At 34.9% G+C, this 22,221-nt stretch overlaps 2 protein-coding genes across 2 annotated transcripts; both read right to left on the bottom strand.

Annotated features, from left to right (window-relative positions):
* Positions 1 to 305: 305 nt before the first annotated feature.
* LOC123559194 (uncharacterized) lies at positions 306 to 2,440 on the bottom strand. Its single transcript, XM_045351007.2, has 2 exons — positions 2,285 to 2,440; positions 306 to 1,886 (listed from the first exon to the last, which is right to left on the bottom strand). Exons 1-2 carry the CDS (start codon positions 2,382 to 2,384, stop codon positions 418 to 420), a joined length of 1,569 nt encoding a protein of 522 aa, XP_045206942.2. The 5' UTR covers positions 2,385 to 2,440; the 3' UTR covers positions 306 to 417.
* Positions 2,441 to 10,149: 7,709 nt separating this feature from the next.
* On the bottom strand, positions 10,150 to 20,821 carry LOC123557854 (uncharacterized). The gene is made up of 6 exons (XM_045349589.2): positions 20,662 to 20,821; positions 19,267 to 19,453; positions 18,698 to 18,814; positions 10,849 to 11,016; positions 10,497 to 10,617; positions 10,150 to 10,255 (listed from the first exon to the last, which is right to left on the bottom strand). The coding sequence occupies exons 1-6, from the start codon at positions 20,719 to 20,721 to the stop codon at positions 10,243 to 10,245; spliced, it is 666 nt and encodes a 221-aa protein (XP_045205524.2). The 5' UTR covers positions 20,722 to 20,821; the 3' UTR covers positions 10,150 to 10,242.
* Between the last annotated feature and the right edge of the window lie 1,400 nt (positions 20,822 to 22,221).

The following is a 22,221-nucleotide window of genomic DNA, read 5'->3' as shown; positions in this document are numbered from 1 at the left end:
TAATTAAATTATTTTAAAAGTGCACTTCGTGCACGCAAAAATGTGTCCGTAACTAAAACAACTAATTGTAATGAAAAATCATACAATTCTTGTACATGTACTATAAATCGACCGATAAAAATTATGAAAACGACGAGTGTTTCTTGCAGAAATAGTAACCGGAAAAGTGACCTGCGCAACCGAACGAAAGCCCTGAACGAAATTCTTAGACGAAAAAGAAGTGAGTACCCTGTAATCATCGAAAGGCCATCGTGGAGGCATCTGTATTTTCCAAATAGTTGTACAGAAAACTCATCTAGCAGAAATCTATTGAACGTGTATTTTGTTTAGTGATTCATATCACTAAGTTTTGTAAACAATAGTCGTACAATTTCAGAAACATGCTATTATTAGCCAATAAAATTCTTCAAGTAAAACTTATTCATAGATTATGCAGTCAGGAACGATGTAGCGAATTTTTACCTTTTCTAATGAGGCTAACCATTTATCATAATCGTATAGTTTGGAAGTATGCCAGTGGTGCACAATGAATGTATATTTCCTATTTTTCCTAACCTTCCTGCGTCGTTCAAATTCAGTGCATGCTTGTTTTTCGAACGATTTCAAATCAGTTATTTGGTCAAATTTCCAACATTTCTTAAGATTTCCTTGTTCATCTAAAAATTCCGGATCGATGCTATCGGAGAAATACTGAGAATTTGGAATATAAACAGTGTCGTTGTTATGCATAGTACTGATACTTTTATAAAGATCGGACGAATTACCAGTCTGATTGGTTACTTCTTTGCCGGAAATGTTGAGATCTGTTCCGTTGTATATCCTGTAAGACTTGGTCACAAAATCGACACCACTCACTTCTTCATGGTCTCCAAAAGGATTTCTGGTATCTTTCAGATTATTCAGCAAAAATTTAAGGAAGGGATGTTTAGGGCGACAGAGCATGACGTCAACGTTCAGTTTTTGATAGGTTCGGATGTTCTTGTTAACGTCAGGCTTAACGTATGGTAGGTCATATTGACGTCTCAGTTCAGCGTCAAATATTTTAGCCCGAAGTCTCATCGCCACGTTTTCAATAGGCTCAATGGGTATGATACAGCCATATTTCAGTGTAGCTTTATCCAAAGGGCGTATATTCTCCATATCAAAGTCTGCATATACACCACCGAACTCGTGTAAAACAGCATACTTGATCATATCAAACTGTTTAGCATTGCACTTACCGAAAAGGTCGTATATAGGTACGAGATAAGGATAGCGGTCTACCAGAAACTTCCGTCCAGATTTATGCGTCCAAAATCGATACTGCCATCTAAAATTTTGTCTTGTAAATGTTTCGATGAATCTTTGATATGGTTCTGGAACACTTTCATTACAAGAAATCTGATGGATGATATGCGGTATTAGCGGCTTCGTGTTTGTTGTAGTAGGAAATTCAACCTCCTCTGCCGATTGAAACTGTGGATACTTCAGTAACATGACATCTGTATCCGACATATTTACTGTTTCTGATGAGTCTACGTTAGTCACGTTTGGCTTTGAAATTGCTTTCTGAACTGTGGTCTCCAGCTTCGATACCGCCGTCGATTTTCTTGAACTAGTTTCTTGCCTGCCATCAGTAGTTGTTTGAAGGTTTTCATCGTTTCCTGTCCGACCTGGTTGTTCTGTCGCGCTTATTGGGGTATCTTGCTCTGGCACCGTCGTCGATTTTCTTGAACTAGTTTCTTCTCTGCCATCAGTAGTTGTTTGAAGTTTTTCATCATTTCCTGCCCGCACTTCTTTCTCGTTGTCTTTGGTCGCACTTATGATTCGTCTACTTTGATACATATCTGTAAACGTTTCATGAATATATCTACGTGTCTGATCACTTTTGTCTTGTTTTGTATTTTCTGGAATTAAATTACAAATTGTTTAAGCCAGCTCAGCTGAAGACATTAATGACGGATAATATATATGAACTAATAATCTTGACAAAACTTGTAAATATATATGAACTTGTTTATAATCTTGACAAAAGTTATAAACATAAATTTCAATTGCGTAAGTATATATGTATATAAATTAGCTGATCATTTTTTAAATTGTCAGAGACTTTTAAAGTACCTGTTAATATTTCAGATTATGTTTACTGTGTTAGAGTGTTACTTAAACAAGTAAAGTATATGCCCCTCTTAACAAAACAAAATACACCAAGTATATGTCTTTAAAGTTTATCAGTTAAATAAAACAATGATTTTATTCTTGTCCACTGCAAAGGAAAGAGCAGTTATAAAAAATGAGTATTTACCTTTCGTAGGGGCTGTTTGTAAAGTTAAATAATACAAAAACAGTATTCCAGTAGGCAAACATATGCATGTCCAAATTAAAAATCTGACACGAAGTTTCATCTCTTGGTTGACAAGAAGATATAAAAGTACCGGTAAAATGGTTTACATAATAAATATTATAAATATAATATATGTATCCAACATTTCTTAAGTGACAAATTATAAACCATTTCTGTACAGTATGTTTTTTCCACAGTATTTTCCGGGTTTGCTTTTGATTAATTGCTTTATCCAAGTGTATATATTTAACCGCATAAATTGGGATCTTCGATATTGGTGAATGTATAAATTGAATTATTTTATGCCTTATCACATTGGTCGGTGACTGGTCAGGCACATGGAAGTCCATTGAAAGTGTTATTCAGCTCAAAAAGAGACATTTTATATAAAGAAACACACGCAGTATATATCATATTTAAATTGATTTTACTAGGAAATCACAATTGCATATTATGGCATGTATATGAATGATATACATTTATTAGCGGAGAGATATTAATTTGGCAATATTTTTTGCATTTCTGTTACAATACGGGCGTTATAGTACAACATGGTTGACTGTCTGTCGTCTGCTTTTATAAAGAGCCTTGCAATATTTTATTTCTGTAAGATACTAGCTATACTGCTCTTTTTTCAGAGTAGTCATGAAATAGAATACGTATCGTATGATATATATAGATGAACATCATTTGTTAAGCCCCCCCCCCTCTTATCGTCATATCATTTGTTAAGCCCCCCTCATCGTCATAACTATAATAGCCCGCCCGCTTAGCTTAGTAGGTAAGAGCGTTGGTCTACGGATCGCGGGGTCGCGAGTTCGATCCTCGGGCGGGGCGTATGTTCTCCGTGACTATTTGATAAACGACACTATGTATGAAATCATTAGTCCTTGACCTCTGATTCATGTGGAGAAGTTGGCAGTTACTTGCGGAGAACAGGTTTGTACTGGTACAGAATCCAGGAACACCGGTTAGGTTAACTGCCCGCCGTTACATTACTGAAATACTGTTAAAAAACGGCGTTAAACCCAAAACAAACAAACAAATCATAACTATAAAGTAACTGTTTAATGTATCAGTTTTAGTGCTATTTTTCTTCTGGCACCTATTTATAACGCCAACCACTTAGTAAATGGCTACTCCTGTTTCATCTACCAAAATCTGATCGAAAATAGATAACATTTATTTAGGGATTGTAACGAAAAAGAGAGATTGTGTCCAGTTGAATTCCAGAAAACATACTTTCATGCAAGGAAAACGCCTGGGGTCTTTCTTCGGCGTTAAAAATTTGAAAGTCACTGTAACTAAGTCTGTCAAGTGTGATTTATTACCAAACCAAACAGTATCTGGATCCATGTCTTGAAGTTCCGGTTAACTATAATTTCCTTGTAAATTGACAAGAAACGAACGAAATAAACAACAACAACAAACAGAAACTGGGGTTTACTGGTTTTATAATATTATATAACCCTAAATACATATTTTCATTATTTTGTTCACTTGTTTTTATTTGAATGCTAGTTTTCTGCTGATAATTTTATTTCTTAAAAACGAACTATCATGATAAAAGTTGGGCGAATGTTGGCCCATTAAGGTTGTATTTACTGTAAAGCGCGTGATGCAGATAAATTTTGAAAACTTGGTCATCTGTAGTGAGTTTTGCTTGACAGAGTTTCTAAATAAGTTTTTAAGACTGTAATGACTGTCGCAACTATTGCTATTTTACTTATATTACAGCATCCCGGGACATCAGTAAATTCCAGATGTGGGTAGACATCAACTTTATTTTGGTTATTACTCTTACACTTCAAATGCTGTACAAGATTTTTTTTGAACGCAGGTATTTTAATTATGTCGGACAGGTGACCTGAAGATTAGGACACTTGTGATGTGAATGTTTCGTATCATTGATCTATGACATTCCTTCATTCGGATACGATCTTATTTTGCTATGTTGCATTCTATGCTTCCAAAGAATCTTCTTGTATATTTGCATATATTTAGATACATCTTACACAATGGTTGAACAGATGTGTTCGGAATACACGGACCCCTTGATGTATATAATATTTTCGGAATACTCGGACTAATTGGTTACGCAAAATATGCCCAGACTCATCGTTGTACAGAATATGTATGGGTATTCGGCGTTACACATTTAAGTTTGTAAAAATGTTTTCGAATTCATGCGTGTGGCTCTCAGATACCTTGGTTACATAGAAAGTTCTCGGAGTATTCGACTCCTCATTAACACGGAATGTGTTTGGAGTTCGGTTACACAGAACCCAACTTCTCGATGTACATAAAATAAATTGTGGAAGTTTAGTAAGTTAAGACTGTTTAATTGTCCAATTTAACTGTCTCTTAGATAAATACATCAATGCTTTACTACATTCGGTCTAACGTGAATGAATTTCGTCGTTGTTCGTACGCTGTTTTTAAAATAATTTCCCTATTTTTGTAAACTGCAAACGTTGTCGTATGCGCCAAATTATTTAATATCTACATACAATGTTATGTTAAAAGATATCATTATCATTCTATTTTCAAATATAATATATTAACCGCGCATTATTGTACAAAGCTTTGCAATTATTCAGACAAAACGAGAGCCTATCGTGTAAGTCATATCCATAGCGTCAATATAGAATGTAATGGGGAACAATTTGTCGTATATGAAGTTTTTCCAATGAATTTAACCAACTTTTGTCGAACGACCACAAGTGATGCCAATAATGTTCTGTAAATGTGTACTTCTTATTCCTTCTCACATTCTTACGCCTCTCATACTCGGCGCAACCTCGCATGACAACTTTTGGTATTAGCAATGAATTTTCAAATTCATGTATGTGCGTAAATCGACAATCGGAAGGAATACCGTTTTCTCCTATGATGGTAGGGTCGACTTTATCCATGAAGTACTGACTATTTGGAATATAAATAGCGTTGTCGTCATCCTCCGGAAGTATACCTTTATAGAAGTACGGCGTGTTAGTGCTGTTATCCGTTTTGGGTTTCTCCAGATCCTCGTACGATAGTTTGTTGTAAAGCATGTATACGAATGTCAGATGTAGGGCACCTGTTGTTTTAAGTGGATCGGCATCTGGCATTATTGCTTTCGCGTGCAATTCTTGTAACACAAGTTTGAAGAATGGGTGCTTAGGTCTGCACAAGAAAATGCCTACATTTAGAACCATTTGAGTTTTGAACAATAATGCGGCATGCTCAAACGGCTCTGTTGGTATGATGCAAGCGTATTTCGTAGTTACTTTATCAAGTGGGCGGAGATTTTTGACATCGATGTCTGAATAAAATCCTCCAAATTCATACATCACAGTATATTTTATGAAATCGACTTTCTTGATATCATCTATTTTGAAGTTGTCAAAACGAGATAGTAGATAAGGATGTTTCTCAGCTATTAGACGTCGCCCAGACTCATACGTCCAGAATCGATATTCCCATTTCGGATTGTGTTTAATAAATGTTCTGATGTATCTAGAGTAATTTGCTATTACATAGTTATCAGCCCATATCTGATGTATGATATGAGGAATTCGTGGTACAGCACTTTTGTTTGTCGGAAATTCAACTTCTTCTGTTGACTGGAAAGCTTTGAAGTTTTGGAACAATTCAGACCATGATTTTGTGGTATGTTCATATCTCTGTATCGGCTTCTTTATTTCTGGAAATTGTTTGGCTTTTAGATTTGCAGTTTGATTTTCCTGGTAGAGCTTATATTTTTTCTGATTAGCACTGACATTCGTAGGACGTTTGTTGTCTTGTTCAAGTTTAGTCTCCTGTTTAGATACTGATTCATCAAGATAATCTGTATGTTGTAGAGGTTTGTTCTCCTTCTTCGACGGTTGCAATGGTACGTGATGAAAGCTTACTCTGGGTTTCCCTGCAGGGGGCACATATAGAGACATGAGATCGACATAATTCTTTTCCCCTTTTTGTTTAAGTCTGTCATGCATTTTTCTATCATGGCTTCGTTTAACTGAAATATTTAGAAATATCAGGCAACAACTGCACCATTGGTACATCGCTGTATGATTTTATATTTATTACATGGGCACAATGCAATAATACTAGTAATGGTTCTTTGAGCTTTAGTTTTGATTTGTTCTTTTTCGTATACTAACATGGTAGAAATCTCGAGTTGGTAAGTATGATAGCTTGACAGTATTGCCTCTTCAAGGTTCTTTAGTACCCTCTAAGATACTTTATTCTTTAGCAATAACACGCATGCGCACGGTTGCATATTAAACAAAATACAAGTTGACGTTTAAGTTTAAATTCAATTCCTCCTTTCACTTTTAGATTCCTTTATGTATATTTATATTAATGCAATAAAAATCAGCAGAGATGAACTATACAAGGCGTCAGTGATCAGCACAGAGCATTACTGCAAACGCAAGCGGACTTGCTATTAATACGAATGGCAATTTCATATGTCATTTTCCGCCGCGATAAATATACACGTTTATATGTGAAACTGAATATTGAAAATATTTTCAATATTATACTAGCAGTATTAGAGAGAAATTCCTTAAAAAAGGAATGCCAACAAGTTATAAAGTAAACTAAAAAGAACCTCTTACTTCTCAATTTGGACTCTTCTTTCAGGTTCTGTGCCTGGTAAGCCAGCAGAATGAACAGAACTAATACAAATGAAACACCGATCACAGACCGGATGCGGAGCCGCATGTTTGATTATGTTACCTGAAAATACATGCATACAGGTTTTGAAACAGTTATGCTTTGTTGTTCACCTCTTGTGTTTGGTAATGGTAGTTTAGGCCACTATAATTCAATTGCTCGTTATCATCCAAACAATTCTTTAAATGATACTAAATGACGGTATGAAATATAGCTGTCATTTTCTACAGAAATCTTGTTTACTTTTTTGAGAACAAAAAAGGCCGGGCGGCATAATAAAATAGGGGCGAACAGGGGCGATAATTCAGCAATTAATTGATTATTTTTTAATTGCAGTTTAGAAATTTTAGCTATGCCGAGTATGACTCGATAATTTCTAGGCACGCAACAATTCTGGATTTAACGTTTGCATAGTAAGTCCTCAGATAATATCACTATACATGACCACTTCTTACATATAGTTTGGGTTCTTACGGTTTCTCAATCATCCACAGACTTTAAGAACAATTGTATGCAGTAGTGCCATACATGTATCGAATGAAACATTTAACATTAGTCTCAATATCAGAATATCAACTTACCTTTAAAAATCTTATCTCCTACCATAAAACCACAATATCATGTTTATATAGATATATACTGAAATCAATTTGCTAATTAAAATTTGGTTTCGAGCACATTTCCGTGTAAAAAACCTCACCACAATAACATGTTATGTCAGTTTTGATCATCGTTACCAACACCTTATATATTCAAGTCAATGCCTTTATTCATTTGATTTTGGTGATAATCGTCAAGTTTCCTGCTGAGCATACCCAAAGCACGCATATTGTCATAGATATTTATACATAAATTAACTGGTACATGTTGATAAAAAACTATTCAAATATTTGATCATTGTAATGTCATTTTTTTCATGATTTTGTTCATTTTGGTCTTAAGCGTCTTATAGCTCTTTTTATTCATTGGCCGATGGAAAAAAGGTTAAGTTTAATGTAGGTTATGCTTAGTATAGCAAGACTGCTTGCGCATCTTAACGGCAAGTGGTTCTGCCCGTGCAGACCAATATCCGTGCAGGCTGATCGTGGTCAACACTTTTTGCTATTCAGTCAGTAAATTTTCATTGAAAACCCCTCCAAATGATAAATGGTACTACCCGAAATGAATGATGGACCAGTTCATTTTAGAAATTTAGCAGGTTAAAGGCATTAATTGACATTTTGATTGAAAATTGTATATAAACGTCCTAGTAATAGATGGATACCCGTTTCATACTAAAGTGGATTTCTCTTGGTGGGAATAGTGTAGGCCTATATCGACCATTAGGTATGTTGGTAATGTCCACGTTTGATATTTCACTAATAATCTATTCTCTATGACATGTAGAGCATCGACATCATTTTGATCGACTATTCTTTCTGAAAGCAAAGGCGGTCACTTTAAGATGCTTTGAAGCCATTTTCTACCTCTTTTGTGTTTATGATGTGAATTTGTTTGGTTTTCTGGAGCTGTACTCCACCTTTTTATGTGCTCGGAAATATGTGGTTAATATAAGATTGTCCAGTCACAAACCGTCCATTAACTTCTAGATAGTTTTGAATTCAAGCTGGAGATGTTGTACCTTTTCTTTGAACATGTAGTTTCTGTTTACTTAGTGATATGTTGTGTTCGATGATATGTCTTGGTACCCCTATATATTGTCTTTCGGAATTTCTTTTTCTCTCTGGTGCAAAATGATGAAACACTTCTTCGACTCTTTTACCTCATGTTGGGCCTTTAGGTTTTTGTCTCTTTTACTAAATATTTTATGATGTCTTATAAACTTAATCAAATCTGTTAAAGATCATTTTAGTAGCATAGAGGTTCAACCTTGCAAAATATTGCAGACTTGCTTTGAATGAGCCTGGTCATGAAATAGAATGAATTGTGCAATACATCTGTATAGCGGGAATCGAAAAGTAGAGCATCCAACCACCCTGTACAAAAATTTAAATTCTTTTAAATTTGAATTGTTCATGTTTTTTGCACAATTTTCTTCTGGTTTCGTTATGATCTCAAATATGATAAATATAATTATAAAATTAGAGGATAGGCCAAGAAATTAGTTGAAACATGAAACTCATTGAAAGCTATAAAAGTAAAGTGTTTGTTTATTATAGTGTCACCCCTACTGAAAGGGCCAGCAATGTTGAATTATGAAACACTTACATACATTGAACAGCATTACTTCCCGATTCCTATCTTTGAATGCCAGGTACCGGACTGGTAGACAATTTGATTAACTAATGGCTCAACAACCGGTCCCTCTTTAGTAACAAGACCCGCCTATGACAAGGCTCGAACATTCGACCTCCTGATTGCGGGACATCCGCCGTATCCATTAGCCACAGAAGCTCGGCTACATTACTTCAAATATATTGTAAGCACTGAGCAACAGCTGGTGAAATAATTTGAATTACAGTAAAACGCTTTGAACAAGTTCACTGCCCAGTAAATGATTGAACTTTTAAATTAAAACTATCATATAGTCTTGCTTACTTGCCTTATACGAAAGTTCATGTAAAAACATAATGAATGTGTCGTCATAAAATTTCTTTTACGAGGTTTTTGGCTTTGAAGGCGAATGATCCGATGTAAAGACACGTGAACTGGTTTTGACTAGTTCTGTTTACGGCTAATTTGAGGCTGGTGTGATCTTTGTGGTGGTGTGTTTGTTTCATTCTAATTGTCTCGATGCAAAGAATACCGTTTTGTTTCTAAATCTTAAACAAAATCCATGCGAGCCAAACAGTATTTGTTTTTTTTTCTCATCTCAAAACAAAGAGCAGTTGTAATATTACTGTAGCATTAATGGTCGGAGATTCAGATATATTTTCGAAGAACGTTTATTTAAAGATAATGTGCAATTAAATCAAGTCAATGAACGAGATAAATAAATCTCTTGTCCACAGCTGATCTGTCAATAGCTCAACACTATTGTGTTGGGGTAAAGAAGAATATGAAAGATTATTTTTGATGCCATGATATTAAACATTTATTGGATGGCTTATAAGTTAATAGTCCTCCGGATCTCGAGCACTAGATATGACAACTGACCGGCGAACCATTCAGTTAGTATGCATTTTAAATTATTTTGTCATTATATTTTTCGGGTTCAGAACACATTATGTGACTGTCAAAGTTTTTATTTATATACTTCATAGACTGAAACCAAACAAAAGGATCGGATGTAGTCTTTTTTCTTTGTAGTTTTCTTTTCACTTGCCACATCTGAAATAGAAAAAAAGAAATTTATATTTCAGCTTAGAACTTCTTTCACAAGTTAGACCAGTTTGTAGCTCTTTGTTTTCCCGTATCTGCTTTTTTTCTCTCACTGTGTAGCTTCTTTCGCAACTGACAAAAATGCTTTAAGAGTATATATGTCCATGTAAACTACGCGTCATTAATTTGAACCGTACATTCATCTACAAACTAAGACATGCCCTCCATCGTATTGTAGAGAATGTGTTACCTTCCCATTTCCCCGAGTGGCACATCATACATTCCAGTCCCGTGGCATGTAAGTCCGGATAGGCAGGGACACGAATAGACAGTACCGCTTGGCTTCCCGGATCCCATTTTGACAAGGCACCCTGTTTTGAAAATCAAAGTTATTTAAAAAAATACAAACAGAATGAGACTAAGTTTTGACCAACATATATTGCTAATGGTTACAGATAAAGGTTGTGACGATCAGCTTGGATACTAAGCTTTTTAGTAATAAACACTTCTTTCGTTAAGAAATAAAAATGGTGACGCTGATTTTTAGATTTTACTGCTGTCTTACTATAAACCAATCATAAGCAGGCTTTGAAATAATTTACCTGAACCACCGGTTGCCATGCTAGAGCAATGACCATGTGCTGTTTGTAAGGAGCGCTTTCCTATTGGTCGCATATTGCTGAGACAGCATTCGGAGTCTGCGCAATCAGCACCGGAAGAGCATGGTTGATTTAGAGTCGCCTTTGATATCTTTGCAGATACACACGCACCTAGACAAGAATATATACGTATCAATTTTCCCAAAAAAGTTTACAGTGTCTTCTACAAGTTGAAAAATAGTTTCACTGTACGTACGCAGGTGCGTTTCAGTTATTTATACCAACCCCACATTTCAAAATTGCATGTTCCAAAATATACACAAAATAATGGAAAACAATAAATTAAACTGAGAAATTTAAACAAAATGGTACATTTGTAAGACACGTAAGTGATTAGCCAGCTCCTGATTGTTATAAAATGTAACTAAACGTTATTATTGATTTCAGCTGTCCATAACAATAGATCTTCTCTGATGTAAAATAGTTCCAAGAATCTATACTAATCAGACTTTCCTTACTATTAAAATAACTGTAAATTCCTTTTGAAACGGTAACAATAAATAGTACATTTCCTTTAAGTAGTGTTAAGTTATCAGGCACACAAGGTCGTTCGAATAAACGAATGCGCCCCAAATTTTTTTGCCGAATATTGTCCTGAAATTTATACTGTACAAAATTCAGGATATATGCGACTGAGTTCCGCAATATGGTTCGTGTTTTTTGCTATTGTGTCACAAACATGGCCCCTGGCGTCACTTTTCGAGCAAGGCCGAGTTCCGAGTGTTTTCGGCATTCTTCCTTTCCCGCGCTCTGAATGTCGTATAAATGAAAAATACAAAATAATGTTCATTTTGCAAACAGAAAATACTACTCAATGGTATAAAATTCAGTGAAATGAAATTGTCTCTTAGGACGTTAGTGACGATTTTGTGACGTCAGAACGAAAAATATTACATCAGTTTTGCTACAAATTTTGCCTTAAATTTCAATTTATAAAAAATCGGCTCGATAAAAAAAACGTATAATTTTGATATGTTGTTTCGCAATGTGTGTACGTCTAGTAGACACATAAATACTTAGGGGTCACCGACTTTAATTTTTTGCAATATAACATAACTTTACCCTCACCCCCACATGGTCTGCCTTTAAAAAGAATGAGTTTCAACTTACGTAACTCACGTTCGTGTTAAAAACGAGATGTATTTATTATAAGAAATTTTCACGATATATTCGATCTCAACTTCTGATACCATGTACTAGTAAAAGAAAACGCCTTTGACAAAATGTATATCTTGTACAATTGTCCGTAAGTATTTGACCTGACACTCATCAATCTTCGCTAATACTTTCGGACGTTTTCGTTCCTTTACGCAATATTGTATCCTGAAAAGATCTAAAATTACACAAATAACCTTTATAGTTAATCGTCTGACTTCCACGCAGGTTACCACGGGTAAGAAATTACCGCAGACCATTTTTTAAATTCAATATAATGAAGTGTCATCGTATTTGCTTTTATTCTTGCAATGTTTTTGCGACGATTTTCACGAATTCTAATTGATTTCTCTTGTGGTTTCTATTTTCGGGAGTAATGTGTCTTTTTATCTTAGATACCTTTAAAGATTTTACTCGACACTTACTACAAAATATCTTGAATACAAGTATATTTCTTTCAATAAATGAACAATAAAAAAGAAATAGATAAGTGTATTAATTTTCCGTCCTGTAAAATTTGAAGATAAAATTAAAAAAAAAAAAAAGATGTTAGACTGGGGACTACAACCCACAACTCCGAGAGTGATGGCTAATCGTTTTGTCCCCGCAGCGACTTGCACATGCGATATTATTTAAATTCTATAAAGAATACTTACGCAGTAGTTATTTCTCTATTGAGGGCCAGATCAATACTTATGGACAATATATCCACTTTTTTCATCCATTTGTTATTTCTATTGATGGTTTCAAAATGCAGATTCAAAGTTTGAAGAATAGATGTTACTAATCTTCTCTGTCTAAGGCAAAATGCTAACTTTGCTTTGTAAAAAAGCTAGTATGCGGTCGGTTGATAATTTAATTTCGTGAAAATAGGTACTTAAACATGTTTTGTATGAGGGTTTGCTGATTTTATCAGAAATATTCATCGACGCATGTCGGACTGTTGCTCCAGTTCACATGTATTATCAGCACGAAAACAGTATACCAGATCCTATATCTGATATGAAATTACTTTTTTTACACGGATTAATTTATTGTAAAATCATGAAACAAATTCTACCAATTTAGACACCAATCTCCTCGAGATTACGAGTTGAGAGAAGAGTCTGTTCTATACGCATAATGCTGAGCAACTGGTATCATTTTTATATCCTTGGTAAACGGCTAGCAATCAAAGCCCCGACCTTCCGCACGAGAGAGACAAAGAGACAAAGACAGTGAGGTCATAGTAAGGCAGAGTAGCTAGTCCAGCAAACAGACTTTATTCTTAAAAAAGATCTTCAAATGACTATAAAGTATTGCAGCTGGTCAGACGCAGAGAATTTATTCTCGAGACGGTATCTTTTTATTACAATCAAGCATAAATGCTGGTCCGATACAAAATTTATTTCATGGCGGGAACCTTCTGATCAAGTGCAGTTACATGCTCTTAATAATGAATGCTAGAAAATAATTCATAAAACCCTCACCAGTTGCAGCTTTCAGATTTAAGAAGTACGGAAAAAGTAAAAGCCGTTTCCGTTTCTCCGGATGCCCGGGATATAGATGTAGAAACTGTAGTTTCGTGTTCACAATCTGAACACTTAAATCTAAATAATTATAAGTCATTTCAATTAATCAACACACGTAATACATATTGATTAACCAATGATCAAAAGTCTTTTTCGATAATATCCTTAGATGCGAAATGTCATTTACATGATTTACACCCTTTATCAAATATCTCGTTAAGATATTTCAGGTCCGTAATCACTTGAATGTTATTACATGTTTAAAAAAATCGACTTTTTTCTTTAACACTTTCTTAGCAAATCTCGCCATATGTCTCTCAATACTTTCATGTCAATTCATTTCATCAATTCATTCCGAATTTACCGTTAATACATGCAACTTCGCATATCCTTTAGATTATTTTGCTAAAAAATGACGATTAAACGTGTCATGTCTTAATGGGGTAGGGGTAAAATATCGTCAAATATTGAAAAATTAAAGTCGGTGACCCCTAGGTATTTATGTGTCTACTAGACGTACATACACTGCGAAACAACATACCAAAATTTTACGTTTTTTTACCGAGTCGATTTTTTATAAACTGGATTTTAAGGCAAAATTTGTAACAAAACTTGATGTGAGTTTTTCCGTTCTGACGTCACAATAACCGTCTCTGACGTCCTAAGCGTAGATCTTAATTCGCTGAATTTTATACCATTAAGTAGCATTTTCTGAATGCAAAATGACAAATATTTTATATTTTTCATTGATATGACATTCAGAGCGCAGGAAAGGAAAAATACAGAAAGCACCCGGAACTGGGCGTTGCACGAAAAATGACGTCAGGGGCCATGCTTGTGACAAAATAGCAAAAAACACGAATAATATGGCGACAAAGTAAACCCGGAGCTTAATCGCATATATCTTGAATTTTATACAGTATAAATTTCAGGACGAAATTCGGCAAAAAAATTTGGGGCGCATTCCACCTTAAGGTTTTACCAGAGGCTCACTTATATCTAAAGAGGAAAAGGTTGTTAAAGTAAGAAAAATCTAACGCCAATAATGCAATCTAAAAGTGTCAACCAATGGAATGAGTCGTTACAAGTCAGCATGTCTGGCAAATCTATCAGAATGCCGCCATCTTGAAAGACATTTCCCAGTTAAAATATCATTCACGATATAATACGTATATATAAACAATTAAAAAAGTACCACGGAACAGATGGATACAAAACATTATAAAGAGTCTACTCATGCATGTTAAGTTTAGTAAAACTGTTTTTGTTTAACAAATATAAGGTGAAAGGCTTATGTCTTTCACGAATGAAGTGAGCTCTCAGTCATCAATTTAAAACAGCTAATGATATACATTACAAGAAACTTTAAATCGACAAAATGATGATAAAAGCCTTATTCAAAAAGCTTAAAGTAATGATTTCTTAAGATTTATTGTAAAACTTGATGGAAAAGTCAGTGTAATAGACAACTGGAAGTAAAAGATACTGCTTTAAATCTCAAAGTATTTATTTTACTGGAACACCTGCGGCGGGCGGGCGGCATCCACTAAAGTTGTTCGCTCTCTAACTTGAGCAGTTCTTATCTAATGTCCAATAGCTTGGTCACAACGTTTACAGACATGTCTCGGCCAAGTTCGATAACCAGCTGGATTGCCGTAGTGGCTCTGGAGTTATAGCCATTGAATCACTCAAAATTGCGAAAACTGACAGTGCCTGCTCTTTTACTTGAGCAGTTCTTATCAAATGTTCATCAAACTCGGTCACGGTATTAACGGGTTTAATTTCTCAGCCAAGTTTGATAACCAGCTGAATCTTCCAAATCTTTCTGAAGTTATGGTACTTGAATAACTCAAAATTGTGTAAACTGATAATGTCTGCTCTCTTACTTCAGTAGTTCTTATCCAAGTTTCTCTTAAATACTCACAGTTACTTTTGAGTTATGGTCATTGAATTAAAAAAAAACTGCGAAAATTGTCATTTTCCACTTAATTACTTTAAATGATTGGCATATTATCTTCACCAAGTTAGATAGCCAGCCAGATACTCTTTGTCACTTGCAGGTGTAAGACCTGTTTTGTGATAGTTTGCCGTTCTTGTTGTTATTTAGATTTCCCACCTGAATCATGTTTTTCCTATCTGCATTTTGTTTTGTTCTTTGTTTCTCTCTTTTTGTTTCCTGCATTTTGTTCTTTGTTTCTTGCGTTTTGCTCTTTGCTATTTTCAATTTACGTTTATAGTTTTTCTTTTTGTGTTTTGTTATTGTGCTTCAGTCTGATTGAAACCTTCTCCTATCATGCTACTTTAATAAGATCGTGATCGTGTTCGTCAGTCAGATTGATTGTGTTTTTATATAAAAAAAGAACATTATATTACCATGTTTACAATAACGGTTACGTAAAGCAGTTTCTAAGCAGATCTTGAATTTAAGCAGCAATGACTGTGTCTTAAACACGACCGTCGAAAAAGCAAAACGCAAAAAGTAAAACACAAACGTCAAAATATGAAATGCAAGTACTATTTGTTTTCAGAATTGCTAACTTGATTATTGATGTAGTCACTAAAACATGTCAGTATAATTATGTATTCAAAGATCCAAGTACTGAAGTAGAGTGTGTTTTAGGACATGACGTAGGTTACATGGATAGGTTGAATTTGTAGGTGATATTGTTTAAAAATTTATACGAGTATACAACCACTTTATAAGGGTATAAAGCCACACTGGGACTACTGGCAAATCCATGACTTGCTGGATGATTTGTCAGAAGTCCAAATGTGTTTTACCCGTATAAACATTCTGTTCTAACATTAACATTTTAATGTAGATTACTACAAAGGACATGAGTTATTTCCTATAAATATAAGAAAACCATATAAAAATTCGTCTATTGATCTCTACAAAAAAAATTAGATAGTACAAGCAAAAAAACCCATCCAAGGTAAATTGTAATTCGCCTTCCGATTAAAATATAATGTTGTGATTTTAATTTGAAATATTCTTAAATCCAAGGAAAATCTCGTGGATGTGTAGATTCATTTATGATCTTTACCGTGGGAAAAGAAAAGTATCAACTATCATTGAATGTTCTTTTTCAAATTTTAATATCCGAATTTCAGAGGCTTTTTTGAACGACGCCATTTTGTTTATGATTTTTTGTGAAAGATGTCAAATCGCGGATTGAGTGCGTGAGCTGGATTTTACGGCGAACTGACACACAAAAAATCATATGTCGCCGGAAAGAAGTTGTATTGAAAACCTAAGTTGAAAAGCATCTCTAAAACATTTATGTAAAAATGTATATACATATAAAGAGTTAAGATTCTTGAAAACGTAAATTGTATAGCATTTCAAAAAATATTTATGTAAAAATGTATATATATATATAAAGGGTTAAAATATCAGTGGCAAACAATAATATTGCAAAATATCTAAAAAAAAAAAAAAAAAAAAACGATGTTCAGATTGTGTGATAAATGCCTGTCTGCTTAATATATTGCCGATTGAAACTTTTTCAAACAATTTTTTCAAACATTGAACGTCATAGTATGTACTGCGCCGTGGATCGAAGTCCATACATAATTGATTAAAACAAAACATGTTTAACAGTAAGCGGTGTTTGGCATGGTACACATTCAGGTTGATCTTGATAAGAATGAGTCAAACGTGTATGACCTATAAAAGTCGCACTTGATGTCATTACCCAATGGTGTTTGTATGAAAATAAACGTTATTTTCCGTCTAGGCAAAGTACATAGTAAACGTTAATATTCGCGAATATTTGTGAAAATAATATTAGGTTATTTAACATTGTTCTGTGCAATACGGTGATATATTTGGACGAGTACCCAGCTGAGAGAACCATATTGGACGAGCCGCTAGGCGAGTTCAATATGGTTTTCTCAGCTGGGTACGAGTATAATCAAAGAGTGCCTGGTACAATTTGGCTGGTTATCGAAATTTACCGAGATGTAATGCCCACAAACATTCTCAGCAAGTTTGGTGAAGAGCCGACAATAAACTGAATTATAGAGCAAACATGTTTTGGATGCTGACCGCCCGCTGCCATTTATAATCTTCTCCATTTTGTTTCTTAACCGTTAAACAAAAAATGCTGAGGTAGCTATTCAGATAGTCAGGGCTGATACCAATTTCTAGGTTTCGTCTCCGGAACGGCTTCTTTTAGCGACTTTTCAAATATTCCAGCATCTGATGATCCTATTTACTGTATTTTTAAGTTTTTGATTATTAACGAACGTTTTAATATATAAATCAGATAGCATTGTTATCCCTTGAATCGTTTTTGTGTGTTGTAAACAAAAAACAACAACTCAAATTAAATCCAGATTTCAAGACGCATAATCAAACTCTGTACACAGAGCGCCAACTTCATCCGATTTACATTCGGAACATTTTCACGCGTTTCGGGCTTTATCGTATGTTTAACATGGGACTGTTGAACCGTCCAAATACAGAAAATACAGGATTTCTTGTACGCGCGTGCGTCCAAATACAGAAAATACAGGATTTTTGTACGCACGTGCATCCAAATACCGTAATATATTGTACGGTCACATGTTGCAAATGAACGTTCGCGATTGGATAGATAAAATAGGTATAGAATAAAACGACTATATACTCTTTCAACTGTAATACATGATAAATATATGTATTCTGAAACAGAGCAAAAACATGTGTTTTAGAAAAAGATTTTATTTTGCATTGAACTGTACATTAATGCGGTATAATGTATTAATATTGTCCTAGGGAGTCTGGTAGTTGCATGGATTAACATATTTATCAAAAGTCAGGAAATGACATTTATTTTTGATATTTTGGGGTCCTAAGGAATATTTGTTTTATACAATTTATAAGATTAATAATGCATTTGGATTTTGGGTCTTATACTATCACTAAATCATTAATACTATCTTTCATTGAAAGGTGAGAACGAAGGGTGGCAAATGCTCTGTAATATGTACGACTGTACAAATTTAATGAAACGCACCTGCAAAATTCATATTAATATTTTTTTTTTCTCAGTTTTACGTCTGTTCATGATATACAAGATATAACGGAATAATGATATGACTGTAGCATTGAACAGATAAATCCTATGTAAAGTACAAACCAAGTTCCCCCTTGTTAAGGACAATGGAGCCTGTACCGTTACACACAAAACCACTATTACATGGGCAGTCGTAATACAGGCCTGCTGTTCCTGTTTTCAATTCATCAACTATGCATCCTGAAACAGAACCGACCAATCTTACAACTGTTTTGTTGAGTAGGCAATTACAAAATAGTTCCTGTTTATTACGCACTTACAACACTTTTCCGAAGGTAACTGGGAAAATTACTAATTTAGACACACACAAAAAAAGAAAAAAAATCGCGTGGAGGAATAGAAGCCAGTTTCCTGTACCACGTGGTCGTGGTTCTGAAGTCTACTTGCGGTCGGTCAGAAACCAGTGTAGTAATAGTTTTAGTTGCTTTATTTAGGGTTGTAGTTAATGAATACCGACTATTCTATTTCACAACCAATAAAAGATATGCATGTATTGATTTCTCACTTTTTAATTAAAATATACATATGCAACATCAATTTTATATGCCATATTATGGAATTCACATAGCTTAAAGTATTCGATACACGTATAAATCATGTGATTTATACGTGATAAACATGTTGGTACATACTTGACCCTTGCGTTCCCATCTTCTTACAGCTTCCATGTGCATACTGCATAAGATCATAGTCTAGGTGGTCTAAGACTACCCTACGTCCTCTTGGTTGGTTAAAACTTACACAACATTCGCCTTCCCCGCACTGGCTACTGGTGTCACAGTACCCTGCCAGAGCCCCATGACCTAAGGCTGGTATCGCCTGAGTAATAACCAAATACAGATTTTTTTTCTTCTTCTTAATTTGGGAAAGAATAGAAAAACAAGTCGGAAACACAGTTGCTCTTTTATATATTTCTCTAAAAGACCATCTTAACATTTCTCTGTTTATAAGTCATTTTTCAACAAAAGAGCAAATAGTAAACTCCAAAATTACCGACCCCCTCTCTAAGTTCTTGGTAGTTCTTCCCAATTTTTTCTCGTTTAGGGTTAGTTCATTATTAACAGCAGAACACACGCCACCTTTCGTGGAATTGCAGACAATATTCTATGTACTCCGCTGTATCAACACATCGGCGAATGTCTTTAAATTGTATAAAAATACTTGTAATATACGTAAAGGCTTAGTTCTTCTCAACTTCAGGCTAAAGGTCATTGACGGTAGCATGCATTTCCACTACCGTCCATGATAACCAGTTATCCAGTTTGAATAGTCGTTGAGTTCCATATGAAATAACAGAGCAATTTGTTTTATCAAGAACACCTATTAAATAAGTTTTCCAACAAACTTCAACGCAGTGGAATAAGGTATTGTGCGTTTTATTCGACCTGGCGGGGGCGGAGTTAATCTCTGACTTATGCAAATAATGGTAATCCCAAAACACGAGCAAAATAGGTAGGGCAATATAATTGTTTAATTCCGTTACAATGTGAGGTAGATAACCACTGAATAAGAAATCAGGTTGCCGAATAAACAACATATTCTGCATAATATTGCAGTGAACCGTCGCGAAACCCCGCCCCGCCAGGTCGATTAAAACGCACAATACTTGACATTCAAGTATTTTACAGGATAATACGCGAGTTTTAAGCAACATCACATTTTAAATCAAAATATATTTAGACTACAACACATTGGTACAATCCTGTGGGATGAATTATTTTTGTAATGTAAGGGAGCATATCCAAAACATTGTTTTAAAGAAAGTTGATAGTCAACGGAAAGAGTACCTGACATTTCTCGTTAAAAGCTGAATCTATAAAAGATCGTCACAATAAAACAATGATCTAAAAAGTTTATCCATGAGAGACACTATCCTCAATTTAGTCCTGCAAATTCATATTAAGAAAGAAGACTTCTAAAACAGCACACAATTGTTTGAAGTGAAATTTGAAAAAATGGAACAGAGTGTAGATGAACGAGTGAAATACATACTCATTGGCATAGAAAGTGAAAGAAAATGTACTCACCAATGATACGCCTTGTAAAACAGCTATTATTAAAATTGAAATTATAGTCTTCATGATCATGTAAATTCCACTTAATCTGGACTAAACATCGGACATATAACACGTTATTCAGACCTTATCTCAGTGATAAGGAGGGACCGATATAACTGTTAATGCCGTCCTTCGTGTTTCTCTTGTTCAATGTTCTGTCTTGTGCAAAGTCATTGCGTACATACATTTATGGATCGTCTGATCATCTTTACATGTGCTATGTGTGTTAGAGAGTCACTTGGTGGGGGTCGTCCGTTCATCTGTCCATCCTTCCGATTAGGGGCCTCCTCCATTCTTGAAAGATATTCATGAATCCGGATACATGATCGTCTCATCCAGATGAGGTTGAGAACCAGTGTTATAATTGTGCATACTAATAATCAATGTCGCGCCTGAGGGTAGAATATTTGAGCTTTTGTTTTTGTGTCCCCTTCTTATCTTTTAAACTTTTTTGTGGGGGAGTGGAGGGGTTGGTGGGGGGGGGGGGGGGGTGTAGGAGGTATTGAACGATTTAACGTTGAACCAACATTTAGACCTTTTAGAAGACATTGTGAAACTTGGACTGAATGTCCATTTCATCAACCCTGTTTCAATTCTGTCGCTCAAGGTCAGAGTCAAAACTGAATGTCAAATATTTTAGCATTGGATTGCGTCTCCGTTCTAAATGTTCTTGACACCTTGAAGGATATTCGTTAAATGTAAATCGAAAAGTGAAATGCGGAAATTATGTTTCGGTTGCGTCGGCCTAAAGTCAATGTCACAATTGAATTTTTAGATGCATAAGTCTTAGACTTTTTGTCAACTCTAAATCTTCTTACCTCACTGAAGGATATTTGTGAAATTTATGAAATCTATATGTTCATCACATCAAGATGACTTGCATAGCTTACGTTTAAAGTGCGTTTGGTCAAGGAAAAACAAAACAAAACAAAGTTTGAGCCTTGGGATCCTGTTTGGATCTAATCTTATTGACTTCTTGCAGGGTAAATATGAAATAGATTAGTGTTTCATCCAGCAATACAAGGTGCATAACTCGTGTTTCTGTTGCACCGGTCAATCACTGAAGGTCAAACGATTGAACCTTAGACACCTGTTCAGTTCGTACTTTAATTTTGGCGGAATGTTCAATTCAAACTGACGAAGTGTAGAACTCAGTGTTCCAAGCACAAGGTCACAACTGCGAGTCAAAAATTGAATTTCATGCAAGTCCATTGTTTCTAAACCCCTTCAAGAATGTAAATGCTAGGTTAAGACAAAGTGCTTGACCCATAGTCCAACTGGATATACTAAGCCCTGTGTTTAATCAAGCTCATCCCTATAGCCTAATTCAGCTTCTCAGTTTACTTTAGTTTGTTCAGGATAATGCATACAGTAACATCAAATAATATACATGAATCTTAGAAAAACAACACGTGTTTCATAATTAGAAAGTATTCCAGTTTTTGAAACAATTTCCACTGCTTTTACCAGGCATAAACAAATCTCAGATTTGTAGGACATGTCACAAGAACTGAACATTCGCAGTCCTTC

The sequence above is a fragment of the Mercenaria mercenaria genome, chromosome 5 (genome assembly GCF_021730395.1).
Source record: "Mercenaria mercenaria strain notata chromosome 5, MADL_Memer_1, whole genome shotgun sequence".
NCBI lineage: Eukaryota > Metazoa > Mollusca > Bivalvia > Venerida > Veneridae > Mercenaria > Mercenaria mercenaria.
Note: the sequence above shows the minus strand (reverse complement) of the source record. Positions and strands in the feature narration are given on the sequence as shown.

Excerpts from the sequence above, each read along its gene's own strand:
- LOC123557854 (XM_045349589.2), bottom strand. The coding sequence starts at position 20,721 with ATGATCATGAAGACTATAATTTCAATTTTAATAATAGCTGTTTTACAA. Across the intron at positions 18,815-19,266 it reads GATGGGAACGCAAGGGTCAA|GATGCATAGTTGATGAATTG; the intron begins GTATGTACCAAC and ends GTTCTGTTTCAG. Across the intron at positions 11,017-18,697 it reads CCTTAACAAGGGGGAACTTG|GTGCGTGTGTATCTGCAAAG; the intron begins GTTTGTACTTTA and ends ATTCTTGTCTAG.
- LOC123559194 (XM_045351007.2), bottom strand. The coding sequence starts at position 2,384 with ATGAAACTTCGTGTCAGATTTTTAATTTGGACATGCATATGTTTGCCT. Across the intron at positions 1,887-2,284 it reads ACAAACAGCCCCTACGAAAG|AAAATACAAAACAAGACAAA; the intron begins GTAAATACTCAT and ends ATTTAATTCCAG.